The sequence below is a fragment of the Capsella rubella genome, unplaced genomic scaffold (genome assembly GCF_000375325.1).
Source record: "Capsella rubella cultivar Monte Gargano unplaced genomic scaffold, Caprub1_0 scaffold_6, whole genome shotgun sequence".
Lineage (NCBI taxonomy): Eukaryota > Viridiplantae > Streptophyta > Magnoliopsida > Brassicales > Brassicaceae > Capsella > Capsella rubella.
Window position 1 is genome coordinate 5686000 of NW_006238918.1, and position 19070 is coordinate 5705069.

Here is a 19070-nt window from a genome sequence, read left to right on the forward strand (position 1 = left end):
GACAAGTTGTCGACTTTTATATATCACATAAAACTATTTCTTCAGCCAAAATCTTTCTATTCACCCAACAGTAAAAGAGAATTAGATAACTAAAATAAAATTTTAAAAAACTACTTTTTTTTACATACAGAAAAAATAATGTAACAATATAAGAATTTGATTCCCGGATTAATATGTATGATATTAGTTAACATGATAAATTCGACCCTAAGTTTTTTCTTAATCACAAAAAGCGCTCTTAGGTTTGTTTCCACTTTAGCTCTCGCCTCTCGCTCATATGGACAGTCTTGAACTTGAAGTCTGTAGTATTGACTTAGCATAAGCCAATGGCAATGCTGCAATTTTCTTGGCTTTCCCCACGTAAGCTCTCTTTGTGAAATTGTTGTAATCATTGGCTTCAATCTCGTCCAATATTCTCCTGTACAACAGCAGCGATGCCCATACCTGAAACATTTTGAAGCCAAGTTTTCAGTGTTAAAACACCAATTGAAAACAAAGTTCTGTGGCAAAAACGGAAACGGTAAACTTGCGGCAGTAAAGACACTTACCGGCCATCTGCTAGCAGCACTGAGCTCGGTGACGCCTTTCTCAGCTTCGTCAAAGAACATTCTTGCTCGCTTAAGCTGCATTTTCATAAAGTTTCTCCATTTGTCAGTGACTTTCCCGGCGAATATGTCTTCATCTGAGAGACCAGCCTGAGCCAATTCGTCTTGAGGTAGATAAACCCTTCCTCTTCTCGCACTGATAGAGACAAAACAAGTTTAGGAGAGAGGTGTGAATCAAGAAACCGGTTTATGTGAAATCAAGAAACCGGTTTATGAGAGATATGTGGATCAAGAAACCGATATGCGAAACCAAAGCTTGAGAATCTAGGAGTGTAGGAAAAAGGACTCACTCTTCGCCTACGTCTCTGAGTATGTTAGTAAGCTGATTGGCTATCCCAAGGGCCAAGGCAGCGTTGTAAACACTTTCCGTAGTCGCTTTCGACTTAGGATCGATCCCCATAACTGGAACACTCATCAAACCAACGGTTCCCGCAACATAGTAGCAGTAAAGGTAGAGATCATCGAAGTTCTTGTACCTCGATTTCTTCAAGTCCATTCTCATTCCTTCGATCATGTCTCTAAATGGCTGTAAGACAAAGAAACATTAGATCAAGATTTTATACGGTTTACCGCAATGGATTGGATGCAATTTCACCTCTGAAATGAAACAGCAAAGTTAGATAAGACAGAGTCGGGCTGACCTGAATGTCAACCGGGTATCTAGCAACGGTATCAGCAAGAGCAGCATCAAGCATATCAAAAGGTTGGCCACGGAAAAGATCTTCTAACCTTGCTTCCCATCTATCTAACGCCATTGGAGTTATATGTGAAGCATTAGGCCCGTCAACGAGTTCATCAGTTCTTCTACACCAAACTGCACAAAGAAAACAGAGTAAAACCATCAAGATTAGACCAATCAAACGTTAAAAATAACAAATTAGTTAATATAGTATCTCAAACTCAAAGGCATGAGCTAACATTGTTCTGCATAGGTAGATTTCTCCAGAGTTTATGCCTATTGGGCCTAGAAAGCCCATTAAAAGCCATATTACTTGGGTCTTAATCCTAAAAGGTTATATGCTAGGTGCTTCAAGGACCTTATCTTAGACAAAGTCTCTCTAACACACAAACTAACTAGAGAAGTTTATGTTTCTACATGTGTGTATGTTTCAGCTTCTTAAAACTTCTTGCAAACCATTGAGATGCAAAAGATTTAGAGTAGGTGATCGAAACTAATATATCGATATGTTTTGGGATTCCAAATAAACTTAATCTCCAGTCAAGTATAAGCATCATTTTGTCCTACAATCAAATTCAATGATGACACAGCAGTAAGTAACTCACCATAGATAGCCCAAATCGCCTTTCTCCTTTCGGGTGTCATAAGCAAAGTCCCTGCAACAGAAGCATTATAACTCAGAAACCAAACAATATATAATTCTCCATCGCACAGAAGCAAAAGAAGAGAGAATAGATCCTAACCGAGATAAAAAGTTTTAGCATATTCAGCGCAAACTTCACCGCATCGATCATAAGCCTCACCAAGCAAACTCAAACTCCCGGGGAGAACAACATCTTGAGGCTTCTTGACATCAAGATCATAAGAAGAAGATCTAAGCTGTTTGTTCACCAAAGCAGCTTGTTTCAAGACAACATTGTAAACCTTCTCTTCAGATGAGAGGGCTATCTCTCCTGAAGGACTTGCAACTAAGCTTGAAGACACAGCACCACTTCTTCTTCTTTGGTTCGTTACAAATGAAGAAGAGGTCCAAGTTGTTGTTGTCTGCTTCCTCCTACCTTTGTCTAGTCTCTGATTCTGACAACGAGAGAAGAGTCTAGAAGATTCTAGAACCCTTACCAACCCACAATTGTTCAGTGGGTCTGGATTTGGAGAAGCCGCAACCCATAACACTGCTACAGAAGAAGACATACTCAAAGTTCCTGAGAGAGTGAGAGAAAGATCTCAACTTTTATTTCTTGACTTCTTGTGTTTTGTTTACTCTGTTTCTTCACTTAGAACTTAGATGAATCAGAATCCCAGCTTTTCAGTGAAACCCAGTATCTGGTTTGGATGGAAACTGGTAAATTTTAAAGCTTTCCTGCAAGCAAACAAAAGGAGTTGATTAGGAATCGAGATCTCTATACAAAGCGGTAGAAAGAAACTCAAATTTCTTCAAGCAAATAATCGATTTTTCAATAACAACGAATAAAGAGAAGATCTTCAACACCAAATGAACAACATATAAAAGAGAAATAAACAAGCAAATCCCCAATTGTTTTGGCTAAATACTCAACTGGGTGGTTCATCTGTAATTTCCACTGGAAAAATCAAAGGAAAAAAACCATAGATTGACGTATCGTTGTGGATTAACAACAGTGTTGAAAGGTATAAGAAATGAGGAAGCAAAAAAAGAGCCCAAAAGTGTCAAAACAGTGAAATCACATGACAGAGTAAGCTTAACCAAACGGGAGAAAACGAGTGATGGAAACAAAAGCCTAACCTTTTCTCTCTCTCTCTCTCTCTAAGAAGAACAGAAGATACTGTGATGATGAGAACGTTTAAAGAAGGAAGAAGATGAGGAGATTATTCAAAACACTAAATAAATCAAAAAGGCGAGAAAAAGGTTTGACCCATTAATGTCAGAAAATTCTCAAAGTAAGTTATATTGCAAGGCTTACTGTAATATAGAACAAGTAGACACACAACACACAACACACAAGACACAACACAAGTAGAGAGATGTCTCTTCCTCTATCGTAATAAAATCTCATCCACTCAAATTTTTCTCTCTTTTTTTTCCCTGGGATTTAGTGAGAAGCCAGAATAAATACAAAAGTCGTTATATTTTTTTCTTTTTGGGCTTATACATATATTTTAATTTAATTTTTGACTAGAGGGGATGGAGAGAGATGCACTCTCGCCTCTCTCGGGTGACTCGTGTCATGTATGAAAACCTTAGGGAATAGTTTTTTTTCTTTTTTTTTTTTTTGCATAATAAAATAGGTAAAAGATCTCATTTAAAAAAAAAAAAACCATATACCTAATTAACCCGTTTTCTTCTTTTAGGCCAAATTCGTATTTAATTTATTAAACAGAAAGAAATCTAAAATGTTAAAGAAACATTTATCTCATTCCATATAAATATGATATATTTTCACCATTTGAGTGACAGGTTGGATATACAGTAGTAATTGTAAATTAAGAGCTATAAATTAATATTTATATATTTCTATCACAAAGATAGTTTAAGCTTGTATTTTAATATAGGTGACTTAAAAGTGGTTTTGGACCATTTAAAATACACAATTTTGAGAAAGAGAAAAAAATAAGTATTCGAAGTTTATGATCTTTCAATACAAAAACAGAAAACTACATCATCAATTTTAACATATATATTAAAAATAGTGATATAGAAATGAGTGACGAAACATACATGTCGTCTAATTAATAAATCGTATTTTGATATACATATTTTATCGGTACTTGGTGAAATATAATATGGTATCCATTTCACATAAGAAAAACAAAACAAAAAAAGTATTTTGGTTTATCCATAAGTGATGGTAGTAGTATTGTGTTAGGAAACGTAAACTATAACAATCTTTTTTAAGTTCACCACTAAAAAAGAAATTGCGTAGGAAACTTGATTGATATCACTGTATTTTATATGGAATTCACATTACCATTGAAAATGTGTTACAACAATAAAAAATTATACTAAAAGTAAGTAATAATTTTGTAATTCTTGTGTTGGTAGAAAGGGACAAATGGGGTTTATGGTAGGGCTATAATGCCAGTTTTGGCAAACCAAAAAAAAAAAAAGAGAGATCAGAGAGATGCCACGTGGAAAACGCAGCCAATGAGAGAGCGATAAGCTTATCATGAAAAGATCCAAAGTGCGGAGGGTAAAGTGGGTCGTAGACGTTGCTTTTCCACGTGTCGTTCTTTTATTGGTACAAAATGTTTAAAGTTAGATTTCCTCTTAGTCGGTATTTGGGTCCCACTTTCTCTCTCTCGTCGCAACTTGGCCTTCTCTCTCTCTCTCTAGTAGAGAAGACTAGAACACCTCTACTGCCTTCAGAGGGTTTGTTTTCTTTATTCTTTTCTTATGAATTTGTTTTTCTGTATTTTTCTTAATTTTGGTATTTTCTTCTGTCCTCTTCTTCTTATTTGTAGACTCGTCTGTATTTTCTCTGTATCTTGTTTTAAATACATTCTCTTGTATCATACATATTTTGTGATAATTTCGGTAAAACTAGCTAGTGTTTTCATACGATTTTTTATTTTACGTTATCAACCACCCTAGTGGTGATACCATGGGATAAGTCTAAGCTTCGAGGTGGATGTTCCAATTTATCAATATGACGATTAAGTAAACTCAAAAGTTCAATGGAGATATAATGAATACAAGTTTCAAATAGCATTTATAGGTTTTTTTATAAGTTGTTTTTAAATTTTAGTAGTTAAAGAAAAAAAGACCAAGACGTTTTTGCTTGAGTAAGTGACTCACTCTCTCACTTTTTGTTATTCACTCAACTTAATTTCGTCGATTTATAAAAGTACATTTTTAATTAGGTTAATCAGCCTCAACAAATGGGTGGATGTAATCATATCTTGGTACTAATTAACGTGTACAATCTAGAAAATCCTAAAAGAGTTAGAGAAAGCAAGTTCTAACTCTGGCTACGTCCTTTAATTTGTCAGCTGTTGCGTTTTTTTGTTCGAGAATAGAAAATGAATGCGGACATCCTTCTTACGTACTTTAAGGCTGCTGCTATGGCTTGATAGAATGGTTGGAGAAGAGCACCCCCGTACATACGTGCTTATGGATTTGGAAAAGAGAGGTAGCTAGAATCACATTTTGAGCATCTGATTCAAGTATGTCATGCTCCAACCTAAGTACCTAACCATAAATATACCTATTTATTTTTCTTTTCAAGATTTCAATCTGTGAACCGCACAAGAAACTTATCTCCTCAATACATAGGCGCGTAGCAAGCATTAGTTTATAAACAATTTATATGTCTAAGTGGCTGAATTTTTATTTTCTTTTAGTGTAGAATTACAAATAATATCATTGTCGCTGGAAATTCACGATAAACATCACTAAGATTCGACACAATTCGTCAAACATCTCACGTACTAAGATTGTTTGGCGAGTGATGGAGACATTGTTGTAAATGGGAAACGTGTACTCGTAAATTGTGTTATCATCTTTCGTGGCCTATAAACTTTTAGTCCGATATTGGACTTTTAGTCGTTTTATATAACAATAAATCATATTATTAAACTAGGTTTTATTATAAAAAGTACCAAGGAAATGGACCGTAGTCACCATTTACATGGCTACATGGCTCGACACGTAGTGTTACTTCATGCTGCAAGTTTTTTTTTCTTGTTCTTTCTCTCTTTATTGCTCCCTCAATAATATTTTAGATTTTAGTTGATATATATATACGAGTTTATAGTTACTAGTTTCTAAAATGGTCTAGAGAAAAGTTGTAATATATAAATATAATAACTCGGTAATGACTACTACGTATATAGTCAGCCACGTAACACTAAATGGGTGTGTCATGGACCCATAGTACACTTGCACTATACACGAATCACATTGTGTGTACATTCTATAATTAAACATAATTTTTTTTTTGTATATCAAATTCTGAAAGATGTAGCTAATTCCCACTAACATATTTACTCGAAAAATAATTGTATTTAACGTAATGATTCGGGGACAAGAACAATAACTATGATTTTGTGAAGTGGTTCGGAAACAAGTCAAAGTAGTAATTTATAATCAATTAGAATTACTATAACTTTTATATAAAAAAATGAAATTAACATAATGATGTTATCTTCTATGAAATGACTTTGCATTATTCCAATTGCTAAACTTCATTATCTTTTTTTTCGAATAGAATGCCATAAACTTCTAAAAAACTTAAAACTATTCGACCATATGCATGTTTTGAACGGCACTCCACTCATCAACCATACGGGTGGTTTGGTATTTAGTGTAATAAATTCCAACACACCACATGTCACATGATACGGTTTGCTAAAGCTACCACGTACGAGTTTCTTTCTAGCCGCGAGAAAATTGAAGATCCTTTCCTCTTATTCTGCATATTCCTTGTACTTTGTTTTAGTCTTCTTTGTCGCGTACTTACTTCTTCTGTCTATCCTACGGTACACACACACACACTCACGTTGGTTTAATGTAACCGGTTCTTGTCCACCCAAAATCATATTAATTACAAAATATTTTGGTGATAAAAAGTGTAATTTTAGAGTATTTTTGTCTCGTTAATCTCTACACGTCAAGTTATTTTTAATCACAATGATCAATATAAACTAAACTCGCATTCGATATATTTATTAAAATTCGTCGAAAAAAAATGTTTATTTAGTGAATAAAAGTATCAATTAGAGGGCGGGCTATGAATTTGTTTCAACATCCTCCACAACTGTCGACATCAAAAATTTGTTTGTGCTTCTTTGGGCCAAATCCATAATGGATCTGAAAAAAGTGATAAACCAGAATATCCCCACTAAGAAGGATCTACCTAATTTGTACCAAACCGGATTTAACCAAATTGACAAGTCCACGGCACGTGAAGAAAACGCGCCACGTTTCAAATGGCTGACTCGGGGTGTTTCCGTAATTTTCGGAATCAGGGTTTTAGGATAGTCGGGAAAACCCAGGAAGAAGACGATCGACATTGGAACTATTGAAGTATGGAGTTAGAACACCAAACCATGGAAACGTTCCTGCGTTGGGCAGCAGATATTGGCATTTCAGACTCCATTGATTCTTCTCGATGTAGCGATTCATGTCTCGGTCATTCCCTCTCCGTCGCCGACTTCCCTCTCGCCGGCGGGTGCGTGGAAATAAAATCGATCTGGTTTCTCTTTATCCGTAAACTTTGGTTTCTCATTGCTTGAATTGATGGAATTAGGAGAGGTTTAAGAGCAGTTCGTGAGCTCAGGAAAGGAGAATTGGTTTTGAAAGTCCCGAGAAACGCGTTGATGACTACAGAATCCATGGTCGCTAATGATCAGAAATTGAACGATGCTGTTAATCTCCATGGATCGCTTTCTTCGACCCAGGTTCTCGTTTTTTTCTCTGACTATTTGAATCTGTTCTGTTTTCGTCTCTGAGAATATCTCAAAACCCACAATGGTTGAAATGTGCAGATACTAAGTGTGTGCCTGTTATATGAAATGAGCAAGGGGAAGAAGTCTTTTTGGTACCCTTACTTGGTGCATTTACCTCGTGACTATGACCTCTTGGCTACATTTGGGGAATTCGAGAAGCAAGCTTTACAAGTTCTGTGTCTACTACACTCTTTTGTGTTTTATTCTGATTTTTGAATAGGTTAGATTTCATGTTTCTAGATTGAGATCTTGCTTTGTTCCTGGTGAATTCATCTCTAAAAGTAGGATTTTCTGATCATGTCCTTAGGTGGAAGATGCTGTTTGGGTTACAGAGAAAGCCACAGCCAAGTGTCAGTCTGAGTGGAAGGAAGCTGGTACGCTGATGAAGGAGTTGGATCTCAAGCCAAAGTTTCAGAGTTTCCAAGCATGGCTCTGGGCTTCTGCAACAGTAAGAATATTTCATCTGTCACATGAAAGTTGTTCAAGAAAACGATGCTAGTTGATTAGAAAGTTTTGTGTAAACTTACAGCTACAATCTCCTCTCGTGTTATAAGATATCTTCAAGGACGCTGCATATACCATGGGATAGTGCTGGTTGTTTGTGTCCTGCGGGGGACTTGTTTAACTACGATGCTCCTGGGGATGATTTGAATTACTCAGAAGGTCCTGAGAGTGCGATTCAGACGTCATCCCCTCAACCTGCTTCAATTACTAATCTCGAGTGTCGGAATAATGAGGAGGAAGCAGGACTCAATGTTGAGATACAGTCTGAAAGGCTCACAGATGGTGGATTCGAGGAAGATGCCAATGCTTATTGTCTATATGCAAGAAGGAATTATCAGCTAGGAGAACAGGTACAAGTTCTTAACTAGCTTTGTTATAGCTAAGAAACTAATGAACCTGAAGCATAAGTAGAGAAGATACTAAAGTCTAAAGGGCGAGGATTGTATTTGTTGGTGTAGGTTCTTCTATGTTATGGGACTTACACAAATCTTGAGCTTCTTGAGCACTATGGGTTTATGTTAGAAGAGAACTCAAATGACAAGGTCTTCATACCTCTAGAAACCAGCCTTTATTCTCTAGCTTCTTCATGGCCTAAAGATTCTTTATACATTCATCAAGACGGTAAGCCATCGTTTGCGCTTGTATCAACGTTGAGACTGTGGCTGGTCCCACAGAGCCAGCGTGACAAGTCGGTAATGCGTCTTGTTTATGCTGGATCTCAGATATCTGTGAAGAATGAGATTCTAGTCATGAAGTGGATGTCAGAGAAATGTGGAAGTGTTTTAAGGAATCTGCCAACTTCTGTCTCAGAGGACAATCTGCTTCTTCATAACATTGACAAGCTCCAAGATCCCAAAATACGTCTGGAGCAGAAAGAAACTGAGGCTTTTGGCAGTGAAATGCGCGCCTTTCTCGATGTGAATCGTTTGTGGGATGTTATTGGATTTAGTGGGAAAGATGTAGAATTCCCCAGGAGAACTAACAGGATGATGAGCAAATGGAGATTATCCGTGCAATGGAGGCTAAGCTACAAGAGAACTCTGGCAGATTGCATCTATTATTGTAATGAAAAAATGAACAACCTCTTAGGTACGCTGAGGTAGGACTAAAGATTTGTAACGTGAATCGAAAATTGATCTTTTCTAAGATATCAATGCTAAAAAAGCGATTTTCTGAGTTATGATCATTGCTTTTACATTCATACAGAAACAGAAAAAAAGAATCACTTGCTAAAATCTACTGTTCTATCTTTCATCAATTGCAAGTATGCATCAAAAATAGTAAGCTGAAGCCAAACAGATGAGGAGATCAGTAAGAATCAGACCAACAACGTCAAATACAAACTTTGGAGCAAACAAACCCCACACCTGCAAAGACCATGAGAGCAATGTTTTAGTCACAGAAACAACACAAGAACCTTTGGCTTGAGTGAATGTTGCTGTGTTTACCATCAGATGTCTTCTCTGGATGGTAACGCAGAGAATTGTAGCTGTGACAGTAGTGGCCGATATAACTCCAAAGAGCATATACATCTGATGAGGATTCAAAATATTATGATTTTTATCACATTGTCACTGAATCTACTAAAATAAACGAAAAATGGATCAGTATGGAGAGATGTCTTACTTGAAACAACTGGTAGCGTTTTTGGCCAAGAGCCTGAGGAGTTTGAGAGCCGATAGGTACGAGGAGAGGAAGTCCAAATACAGAAAGGATGATCGAGAATCCAAATGTTTCGATTGTCAAAAGGATGGCTTGTCGTATAAGTACAAACTCGTCAAACCTGTAAGAAAGATGTAAGCAAAACCATCATAAAGTAAGAAGACTCCATTGTAGTATGAATTTATGGAACATCGACGTACCCGACAAATGCAGCTCCATAACGGAGGCCATCAAAGGCGCACCAATGCCCGCTGGCGAAAAACATGCATATAGAAAGTAGACTCCATTGCATCACACACAAAGGATTTAGTTTTGAGAAGTTGTTCTGTTTATCTGATTGGCTTACTCTCTCTACACCTTCTAGCCTCATTATACAATAGCCTACATAGAAATATAAGCAGAGTTAAACCTTAATGACCTAAATGGCTATCTTTGTTATGAAGCTTTTTGCTTTGAGAATCGTCAAGTGAGAAAAAACAGTACCAGCCAGCAAATATACTAATGCTAGCAGGGATCCTTGCTTCCCCGACAAAAGAATTACTGGCGAGCTACAAGCAGATACAAGAGCGACAGTTCTGGTAGTCCAATTCTTCCCTTCTTCTGCAAAAAACATACGGGCAGAAGCTAAAAGGACGAGCTGCACCAATCCAATTGCATAAACCAATTGAGGGATGCGGTTTCTTCCTCCAGTCGCTTGCAGAAAATCATCCAAACCAAATATCTTGCTCTCTGAAGCCCAGAGCAATGCTATCAAAAAGTAGCTTATCATACTACCAACAGTAACATATTTCCACACCCCCTCATTGGGTGTTTTAGCAATCGCTATGTAGAGCACGCAAATGAGTATAACCACTGATAGAATTGGTGCAATTTCAATCGCATATGTCAGTGCTGGATGGTCTGGAGCTATACCGAGCATCCACGATGGTGAACTACTCATAAACTGAGAAGTTGCAGCTTGTTTTGTTAGCCCAATATCTATAGAAACTCTGAGAACAGAAACCATAGCAAGAAATATAACAGCCTGCAGAAAGGATAATACAAAATCTTATTACCTAGTAACTTTTAAAGTAATAACTAGAAGTAAAAATGACATGTAAGATAATACTGACTTCTTTCCGCATTGTTTTTCTAATAACAGAGTGCCGTAGTTTGATAAGTCCAGTTGTTGCCAGGAGAAAATTTGCAACTTTTCCTTCTTCCACTGTTGACACAATTATTCTCTGTTAGCACAAATAAAAAGAGAGAGAAAAGCTCAGCCTTGAAATAACTTGAAACTTACAAATATAGCTGTTTGAAAGAAAGCTGCAAGCACGAATCGTTATTATAAAGAGAGTGATAGCTGCACTAGTGGATATCCAAGAACCCACTGCATAAGATTTGCCGTCATGGAAAACAACAAGAAACTGAAGGATGAGTGATATAACCAATATCCCAAACCCAGTAATCATTAGATTCAGATTGAACTCTGTCCACTTAGACCGGGCAAGTTCAACAACGCTTGAGAAGAAATTCAGGTATGCTGCAATTTGCTCTTTAAAGGCAGATATATTTGTACTGTCGTCATCTCCATTTCTATCAATCAATATGGGTTTCACAGAATTAGACCAATTCTGTTCCGCTGAAGAATATAGATCTGATATCCTCACCATATCATCAGAAGAGAAACCAACAACAGATGAATTAGAATAAACATCTATATATCTTTTCACCTGCATATAAATGGAATTGGTGTGAGAGTCCAAACACACAAAATCCTTGCTAGATGTCATCTTAAGTTTTCCATCAGAAAGACATGTTACCTGCCAAGCATTCATGCAAAGAACATTGACGTAAGTTTTCATCCACTCTTTAACAGCCGATTGGGTGCCAAAATTGCCCAACTCAGACTTATCCAAGTCCCAGTTGCTGGAACCAAGAGCATAGAGCTCAGGGTTTACATGCCCAATGCTGAAATTTGAAATATGTAATGAAATATTAGAAGGCGTAATAAGCGTGGATGGACATTTCCTGAACAGAATCAGGACACAAAACTTGACAATGATCCTTACAAGGCACCTTCCGAAAGGAGAGGATATCCCAAGCAATGCGGAGAGTGTTGCCGCAAAATCAAGCTGAAATAGCCCAAAACAATTAAATGTGGGAAAGAGGTTTGCATAAAGCAAAAGGAAAGGCATCAAATCAAATTTGATACTGACCTGCTCAATGAAGCTGATGCAAATCTGCTTCCCGTCCTACAATAAGATGAACACAATAGAATCTCAGTAATAAGATATCTCAAAATCAAATTTTAATGATCATCAAGGAAAATGTTTCACAAGTCACAATTACCGAGTCGTGTTTACATGATGAGGTATCAAACTCAGGAGGAACCGAAGTTGTATGCTTCTTTGTACTCATAGCAAACATGGATGTTTCTACCTGTAAAGGGAATTAGATGTAATGGTGGATGAACAATCTTGAAGTAGAGTGGTATAAGAAGAAAACCTATTTCTTACTTCTTCAGCAGTCCCTCCCCCATGATCCCCATTTAATGTCTGCCCATGGTCACCCATTACGATAAGCATAGTATTCTCATGCAAACCACCTGGTCCCGCCTGGCTCTCCAATATACTGATGACTTTCTAGATGAAGCAAGTAGAGGGAAAATGAACCAAGATTACATATAGCATACTAATAACTTTTGCAGCTAAAGACAAACAAGAAATACACAAGTGAAAGTTAATAATATGATGGTTTATTTTTGTTGCCGCCTTTAATAGGGGATTAGAAAGGTATTTAACAGAAGTATACCTCTAAAACTGAATTATATTGCTCCAACTTTTGAATCATTGGGCTGGAATCCACTCCATATATGTGCCCTGCATGGTCCTGCAAATATTAAAATTCACTGAATCAAGATATAAATGCAGGATGACAAAACTAAAAAGACAATAGGTAAGTGACCGCATACCACTCCGAGAAAATGCGCAATAAGAACATCCCAATCATCTTTGTAAAGGGTTGGGAATAGGTGCTCAATGCATCCATTGTCAACCTATAAACCACAGCTAATATCATACATAAAAGGCTATATCTACTAGGTCAAGCTACCTCGGGAACAATATGTATTATAAGAGAACAAAATATTCATGGCTTACAGTATCCAGGTCTTTAACATTGAAAGAGGGGAAAGGATATGACTTTTGAAATTGATTTGGGAACAACTGTGTCCAAGTATCATCACCCATCATCACCAACCGTTTCCCATTTAGCACTAACTGACCATGGAGAGAACCAATTCAAGTTACAATCTCGCAACCAAATAAAAGTGACATTAGAAACAAAACTTAAATTTAGATAAAGCCTAAACCTGATTGATGAAATTATCCTCAACAATAGCAGGTGCACCAAAACTATTCCCAACATCGATAAAAGTAGGCAATCCTCCAGTAGTTAATCCCTGATTTTACATAGCTAAAGAAATCAAAAAGAGTTGAAGCAATCAAATGCAGTCATCAATCAGTGTCTAGAATTAGGACCTTGAGACGTTGCAGACTCGTAGTAGGAGGATCAGCAAAAGCCTTAAAGATCTTAGCAGACGAATCATTAGCAAATGCAAGCTTCTGCAAGATTGTCAATTTATCCATCCATGGCTTTGGTTCTGTCAATTACAGAATAAGTTAACGTTTCATTACTCAAATCAGTAACAAGGGCAATACTTACAGGCACAAAGATCATTCCAACTCACCTGGGAAAAAAGCACTCGGAGCAACAAAATCGATTCTGAAAACAAATTCAAAATTACGAATATGCTTATGGAATCGTAAAATTGAAAAACAAAAACGAATATCATTTTTTGAAAATCTGGAGACCTGAGAGCATCTAAGACGATGATGATGACGCGATCGACAACAGGTGTGGTCCAACATTTGGGGTGAGTATGATTAGAGTGGGTCGAGGCTGAATTGGGGTTGGAATCATGAATTGGGAGTTGGGGAGAAGTAAGGCAAGGAGAGAGAGAAACATCGGAGCAAGCACTATGAAAAGGAAGCTCTGTTCGAGTGAGAAGAAACCCACGCGTGAAGATAAGAATGGCGATGGTATGGATCAGGAGAAAACCAATAGCAATCAACTTCTTGTTTTTCAAACATGTCTCCATCTTCTTCCCCCCCAGGATCAAAAATTCTCCAGTCGTAAATTTCGAGAAGTAGATTTCGCCGTGCAGGCGGCAAAATCAGCTCGTCAAGGTGATTGGGATGTAACCGAAGAAACGACGTCGTTTTGTTTTCACCGAATGGTAAAATGTTAAATTGACGGCTTTTGAGTTCTTTCTTCCTGGTCAGTCTAATGAGTTCGGTTTGGTCTTCTTCTGGCCTCTATGGATTCTAGTTTGAAGTCTGGTCTAAGACTGTTTTTGATTCTTATAAGATTATAGTGAAAGTGAGAAACTGTCCTAGCTGTTTAGTTTATGAATATTTACTATTTAAGGTCATTAAATTAATTAATTTGAGAGTTCAGACAAGTTCGATTCCTCAGTAAGTTGAAATATGCAAGTAACCAATAATTTAGGTCTCCTCAAAATGGTCCAAGTTCATGTCTCAGTTCAAGTATTATACAATAAATCCAGTTCAAATCGACCCCAATCAAATGATTCCAACAATCGAGTAAATCAAAGGTTAAAGAAAAAACGGATCGGATTAGGAGAAAGGATCAGAACATTGGCTTGATTTCCTTCTGTTGAAAAGGAAATTAAAATCGCTCAGTATAATCAGATTCGATCATTTGGGGAAATTGTCATCACCTCCCTTTCTCCATGTTTACAAAAAACACACATAAACTAATCTAGTGTAAACCTATTTATTGTCACTTAATAGCTAAACAAAAAACAAAGTAAAGAGAGAGAAGGATCAGAACATTGGCTTGATTTCCTTGTTGAAGGGAAATTAAATTCGCTTCGTATAATCAGATTCGATCATTTGGGGAAATTGTCATCACTTCCATATCTCTCTTTCACTAATAAGACATCTCAAAAACTTTTTATTCTACTTGTAAAACTATAGTAACCTACAAATAAACAAAAAAAAAGTTAAAGAAGAAGAAAAAGGGATCAGACTATTTGGCTTGACTTTCCTTCTGTTGAAAGGAAATTCTAATCGCTTAGTATAATCAGATTCGATCATTTGGGGAAATTGTCATCACCTCCCTTTCTATCTTCTTCTATTCTTAAAAAACCAATCCATACTCCAAATTTTAGTGAAAAAAAAGACACATTAATGAGCTCAGTGTTGTGTATGAACTAAAACCCTTAAACTAAACAAAGTGAAAACAGATCTTGACTTGTCTAAATATAAGAGAATATAGACAAAATAAGATTTACCCTATTCTGAAGATTCGAGCTGATTTGTATATGAAAACCCCAGAAACAAGGCTTTTATATACAAAGCAAAATCAAAACGAATAACAGAAATAGGGAAAAAGATTTGGCGTCAGCTCATACACAACGAACATTGGGACTTAGAACGGTGGTAATCAGTAATATTGACGCACGACTATAACATTATAAACCACTATAGAGAAGAAACCTAGCACTATAAAAAAAACCCTTTCGAAGAACACAGAAAGACAATATAATAGATAGATCTAAGAGGCGGATGAGAGAGAAGTCGACGGCTTTGTGTTTTTTGGGGTTGTAAGAGGGTTTTAGTCAAAGGTTTATTTATAGCTGCGCTGAGGCTTATGTCGAGAAGCCCTAATGCGGTCTAATATATTTTCTATTGGGTCCTTTTATTTTTGGTGGGCTTTGGTTTACTTAGCAATTGTTTTTTTGACTCATCAGTTTCTTTCTTTATTTTTTCTTAAGAATAATCGATTCTTATAAAAAATAATTAATTGAGAAAATATCACTATCATCAATGTGTAATAACTAATAATTAATCTGTTTGCTAATAATTATATTTATGAAAAAATATTCTTTTAAGCAAAATTTATGAAATAATTTTTAACATCATACAGTGTAGTATATTATTTTCAAAATGAGTTTATAATAAAGATTGATGTCAACAACAACAAAAACAACAAAAATATTTTACAAGAGCATAATGATTGTGAAAGAATGGAGTATAACTAAACAATATATAAGATTGTAAATAAATATCTCCTCCCCAATTATATATAACAATGACAAATGAAATCAACCTATGTAGTATACATGTGTAAAGTATATATAGTATTTTCTCCTCTCTTCTTTTCGAGTATGCAAAAGCAAGAAGTAATTTAAATATAAATAACTCAGAAAATAATGGTAAGACATTTGTAGTAACGTTTTGCAACTAAACTAATCTGCTTCAGTTTCATCTTCGCCACATTTTCAGCCTTCTGGAACCAAGAATCATTGCCTTCATCCATTAACATTGCTCTCTCTTCAGTTCCTTGAACCGGGCTTATGTGAATTTTCAATAACTGTGACGGCACCACTTGATAATACAAAGTCTCCGCCGTCTGTCGCGTGCAAATAAGCATTTTGTGATTCACTACAATCTCTTCTTCAATCATGTCGACTCCTGAAGAATTTAGGGTTATGTTTGAGTTGTCGTGGTCTTCTACGTCGTTCTCGAACGAGAAAAAATCGTCAATCTCTATGTTGTTAATTGTATTGGTCCGAGATCCGCCTATAATAATTATAATTATTTAACGATTAGAGGATATAAGGATAATATACATACGCAACATCTTTATATGGTTTCTATTCTAAAATTATATTTTTAAATATCATACCCACCATAATAATGATCAAGATCTTGATCATTACGTTCGAAACTTGGTAAAATCTCTTCTTCTTCTATAAAACTCTGCGACAATTAAAATAGTTGAGTTTAGAGCACAGCATATACAGATCATAACTAGAGCTAGAAGTCATATAAGTGATTATGATATATGATATTAGTTACCTGATTTAGATTCTCGTTAGACATTGTCATCCATGACGAATTATTTCCAGCATTAAGCAATTGGTCATCGAGATTTCCAATGTGTATTAAATGATCAGCAACGTTGCTGAACTGGTTGGAGTTACTTGGCGCAAAAGTGAAGTCGTCGAAACCGCCGTTTTGGTGCAGTCTATTGGACAAATCGATGGCTTGAACCGGCGAGTTTTCTACTCGTAATGGTGGCAATGACATTTGATGTTGCAACATCTCGCATTCCAGTTCTGTATTCACCTGTAATAGCTACAACATTTTAAGATACATATACAGTTTAATTTGATTCCGTATAATATCTAGAAACGATATATAGAATTAGTTTTTTTTTGGGAAAATCTAGAATTTACTTTAGATCTATTGACTAATTACCTTTGATTGAGTGAGATATGGTCCATAACCTGAAAAGCTTGAAGGCATGTCTTGTGACAAATACTGAGACCAATCATCATGAACACTAATCGAGTTTGCGTTTCCCATTCGCGGTTGGGTATCGGTAACGTTACTATAAGGCAGAACTTGCTGTGTATTTGAACTTATTTCAAGATCTGAAGAAACGTCAAAACTCGAGTTACCACTTAGATTCGAGCTCGTGTGGACGTAAGGTTGCTGCTGCTGATGTTGATCCCTTGGTTTCGCTTCAATCACTATTTTCTTAAACACGCGACAAAGTGCATACGCGTCCTAATAATATAACAAAATCTTATCAGCAAATAGCTAATACTATTACTTTGAAGTAGATGACTAATGATATCGGTATGGTTAGCAAGTAAACCTGCATGCCGAATGCATCAGGCTCGCATTCTGTTTCGTCGAGGCGATATTCATGCATGACCCAACCGGTTCTAATACCGTGAGGGGCGCGTCCACGGTAATAAACTAATGTTTTCTTGGTTCCAATGGCTCGATCTCTCCAGCTCACCCGTCGGTCTTTGCCTGTGGCTTTCCAATAACCGCCTTTTGTTGCCCGGTTCGTTCTTGAACCATTGGGGTACTTTCTGTCCCGTGGGCTGAAGAAGTACCATTCTTGGTCTTTGCTAGGAAGCAATGACTTCCCTGCCAATTATCCACGGGTGAGTTAGTTTGAGACAACAATATTGAATTATACATTATTAGAATTAAAAAAAATATTTTTGGCTAGTCTAAGCCATTGTAAAATAATGAATAACTTTGTTTCTATGATTCATTTGTTTTGTCTATCCTTTTTTAAAATATGTTTATAAACCCTAAAGTATAAAAAGTGGAAACTATAACATAAAAAGCGCGGTGGTCCATTGATAGGTTTGCGAAAAGTATTTGCGGATTTGACCAAAAGGAATCATACGATTGCGTCTGCTCAAATCAATACTACTATAGTACTAAGGCTATCATGTTATACATTAGGCTTTTCTGCATCCACATGTAATTCCAAATTTGCAATCCAAACTGAGCTGCGAAAACAAATATGTTTTTATTGATTTCAAAAATCTTACGTTGCTTTCCAAATCCATTAAAATATTCAAACGAATATATAGATGTACTGGTTTTTTTGGTCAAGGTTAACGTATATTATAGTTATCTTGTCCTTGTGATATTCTTATACTTTTCTTCATTATATCTTTCGAACCTATGTTCAAAATTACCTATTCAGCTCTTAGACCAAAAAGGGTCTCGTACAAATTTTCTTATATATTGAGATTGATTATATTGTAGTTAACGGCAAGTGTATTGATAATTATTACCTGGCAAGTCCCATGGTTCGCACTTGTAGAGGTCTACTTCAGAAATGATCTCTAGCTCGATCTCTCGACCGTTGATCTTTCTCTTGAGATAATAAGTGATTAGTTCTTCGTCTGTTGGATGGAACCTAAAACCTGGAGGCAGTGAGACCGGAGCCATGTATATAATCTTCTTTGTGTTTTGAACGAAATGTATATGGCCTTCAATGTACGATACTATTGAAACCTCTTGATACTTTCAATATGAGATTATAAAAACAACAAACAAACGATCAGTCTTGTTTACGAGATAAACTCTAACAAGACCGATCGTTTTTTCGTTTGTAGAAGAAATAGGTAATTATGATGAGTAACAGAGAAAATGGGAATTATGGTAATGCAAAGATGGCTAGAGAGAAAGAAGAAACTAGAGAAGACAAATGTATTGTATTATTAAGGGTTCCAAGGGTATATATAGGGTCATAAATAAAGAGGAGAAAGACAAAAATTGATATATAAATAATGGCAGGAAAATAAAGTG

The 19070-nt window shown here is 36.3% G+C and overlaps 4 protein-coding genes and 3 non-coding genes across 10 annotated transcripts; 1 reads left to right on the plus strand and 6 right to left on the minus strand.

The window, feature by feature from the left end:
- Positions 1 to 81: 81 nt before the first annotated feature.
- LOC17884004 (phytoene synthase, chloroplastic) lies at positions 82 to 3287 on the minus strand. 3 transcript variants are annotated; one of them, XM_006287750.2, is made up of 7 exons: positions 3047 to 3287; positions 2028 to 2644; positions 1890 to 1940; positions 1247 to 1419; positions 896 to 1131; positions 549 to 741; positions 274 to 444 (listed from the first exon to the last, which is right to left on the minus strand). In XM_006287750.2, the coding sequence occupies exons 2-7, from the start codon at positions 2473 to 2475 to the stop codon at positions 274 to 276; spliced, it is 1272 nt and encodes a 423-aa protein (XP_006287812.1). In that variant the 5' UTR covers positions 2476 to 2644; positions 3047 to 3287. The 3 variants fall into 3 exon arrangements, with proteins under 3 accessions (XP_023636225.1, XP_006287812.1, XP_023636224.1); XM_023780456.1 differs by lacking the exon at positions 3047 to 3287 and adding an exon at positions 2841 to 3020; XM_023780457.1 differs by lacking the exon at positions 3047 to 3287 and having other exon boundaries at positions 82 to 444; positions 2028 to 2475.
- A 3965-nt stretch (positions 3288 to 7252) lies between these two features.
- LOC17882136 (protein SET DOMAIN GROUP 40) lies at positions 7253 to 9391 on the plus strand. Its single transcript, XM_006289380.2, has 6 exons — positions 7253 to 7430; positions 7509 to 7659; positions 7747 to 7878; positions 8015 to 8155; positions 8262 to 8561; positions 8670 to 9391. The coding sequence occupies exons 1-6, from the start codon at positions 7288 to 7290 to the stop codon at positions 9312 to 9314; spliced, it is 1512 nt and encodes a 503-aa protein (XP_006289442.1). The 5' UTR covers positions 7253 to 7287; the 3' UTR covers positions 9315 to 9391.
- LOC17881499 (GPI ethanolamine phosphate transferase 3) lies at positions 9333 to 14045 on the minus strand. Its single transcript, XM_006289794.2, has 19 exons — positions 13728 to 14045; positions 13604 to 13638; positions 13395 to 13516; positions 13226 to 13315; positions 13014 to 13133; positions 12827 to 12910; positions 12667 to 12744; positions 12372 to 12497; positions 12205 to 12294; positions 12072 to 12107; positions 11932 to 11987; positions 11676 to 11823; positions 11156 to 11585; positions 10986 to 11077; positions 10357 to 10897; positions 10074 to 10254; positions 9838 to 9994; positions 9660 to 9743; positions 9333 to 9578 (listed from the first exon to the last, which is right to left on the minus strand). The coding sequence occupies exons 1-19, from the start codon at positions 14012 to 14014 to the stop codon at positions 9483 to 9485; spliced, it is 2853 nt and encodes a 950-aa protein (XP_006289856.1). The 5' UTR covers positions 14015 to 14045; the 3' UTR covers positions 9333 to 9482.
- A 515-nt stretch (positions 14046 to 14560) lies between these two features.
- LOC111830297 lies at positions 14561 to 14662 on the minus strand. The gene has a single exon (XR_002833681.1). It is a non-coding gene; the product is annotated as a small nucleolar RNA Z103 (small nucleolar RNA).
- Positions 14663 to 14757: 95 nt separating this feature from the next.
- LOC111830298 lies at positions 14758 to 14856 on the minus strand. Its single transcript, XR_002833682.1, has one exon. It is a non-coding gene; the product is annotated as a small nucleolar RNA Z103 (small nucleolar RNA).
- A 101-nt stretch (positions 14857 to 14957) lies between these two features.
- LOC111830299 lies at positions 14958 to 15060 on the minus strand. Its single transcript, XR_002833683.1, has one exon. It is a non-coding gene; the product is annotated as a small nucleolar RNA Z103 (small nucleolar RNA).
- A 1018-nt stretch (positions 15061 to 16078) lies between these two features.
- Positions 16079 to 18710, minus strand: LOC17881249 (NAC domain-containing protein 86). 2 transcript variants are annotated; one of them, XM_023781624.1, is made up of 6 exons: positions 18554 to 18710; positions 17608 to 17888; positions 17205 to 17516; positions 16861 to 17072; positions 16634 to 16701; positions 16079 to 16523 (listed from the first exon to the last, which is right to left on the minus strand). In XM_023781624.1, exons 1-6 carry the CDS (start codon positions 18708 to 18710, stop codon positions 16144 to 16146), a joined length of 1410 nt encoding a protein of 469 aa, XP_023637392.1. In that variant the 3' UTR covers positions 16079 to 16143. The 2 variants fall into 2 exon arrangements, with proteins under 2 accessions (XP_023637392.1, XP_006290189.1); XM_006290127.2 differs by having other exon boundaries at positions 16634 to 16703; positions 16803 to 17072.
- Positions 18711 to 19070: the final 360 nt, after the last annotated feature.

Coding starts and splice junctions, on each gene's coding strand:
- LOC17884004 (XM_023780457.1), bottom strand. CDS start 2,475: ATGTCTTCTTCTGTAGCAGTGTTATGGGTTGCGGCTTCTCCAAATCCA. Junction 1,941..2,027: donor TGCTAAAACTTTTTATCTCG/GTTAGGATCTAT, acceptor CTTCTGTTGCAG/GGACTTTGCTTATGACACCC. Junction 742..895: donor CTCAGAGACGTAGGCGAAGA/GTGAGTCCTTTT, acceptor TGTCTCTATCAG/TGCGAGAAGAGGAAGGGTTT.
- LOC17882136 (XM_006289380.2), top strand. CDS start 7,288: ATGGAGTTAGAACACCAAACCATGGAAACGTTCCTGCGTTGGGCAGCA. Junction 7,879..8,014: donor TCGAGAAGCAAGCTTTACAA/GTTCTGTGTCTA, acceptor TCATGTCCTTAG/GTGGAAGATGCTGTTTGGGT. Junction 8,156..8,261: donor GGCTCTGGGCTTCTGCAACA/GTAAGAATATTT, acceptor TCGTGTTATAAG/ATATCTTCAAGGACGCTGCA.
- LOC17881499 (XM_006289794.2), bottom strand. CDS start 14,014: ATGGAGACATGTTTGAAAAACAAGAAGTTGATTGCTATTGGTTTTCTC. Junction 12,498..12,666: donor AATATAATTCAGTTTTAGAG/GTATACTTCTGT, acceptor TGCTTCATCTAG/AAAGTCATCAGTATATTGGA. Junction 9,995..10,073: donor TATGGAGCTGCATTTGTCGG/GTACGTCGATGT, acceptor TCTTTCTTACAG/GTTTGACGAGTTTGTACTTA.
- LOC17881249 (XM_006290127.2), bottom strand. CDS start 18,710: ATGGCTCCGGTCTCACTGCCTCCAGGTTTTAGGTTCCATCCAACAGAC. Junction 17,889..18,553: donor CGAACCATGGGACTTGCCAG/GTAATAATTATC, acceptor GATAATTGGCAG/GGAAGTCATTGCTTCCTAGC. Junction 17,517..17,607: donor CTGATGCATTCGGCATGCAG/GTTTACTTGCTA, acceptor TTATATTATTAG/GACGCGTATGCACTTTGTCG.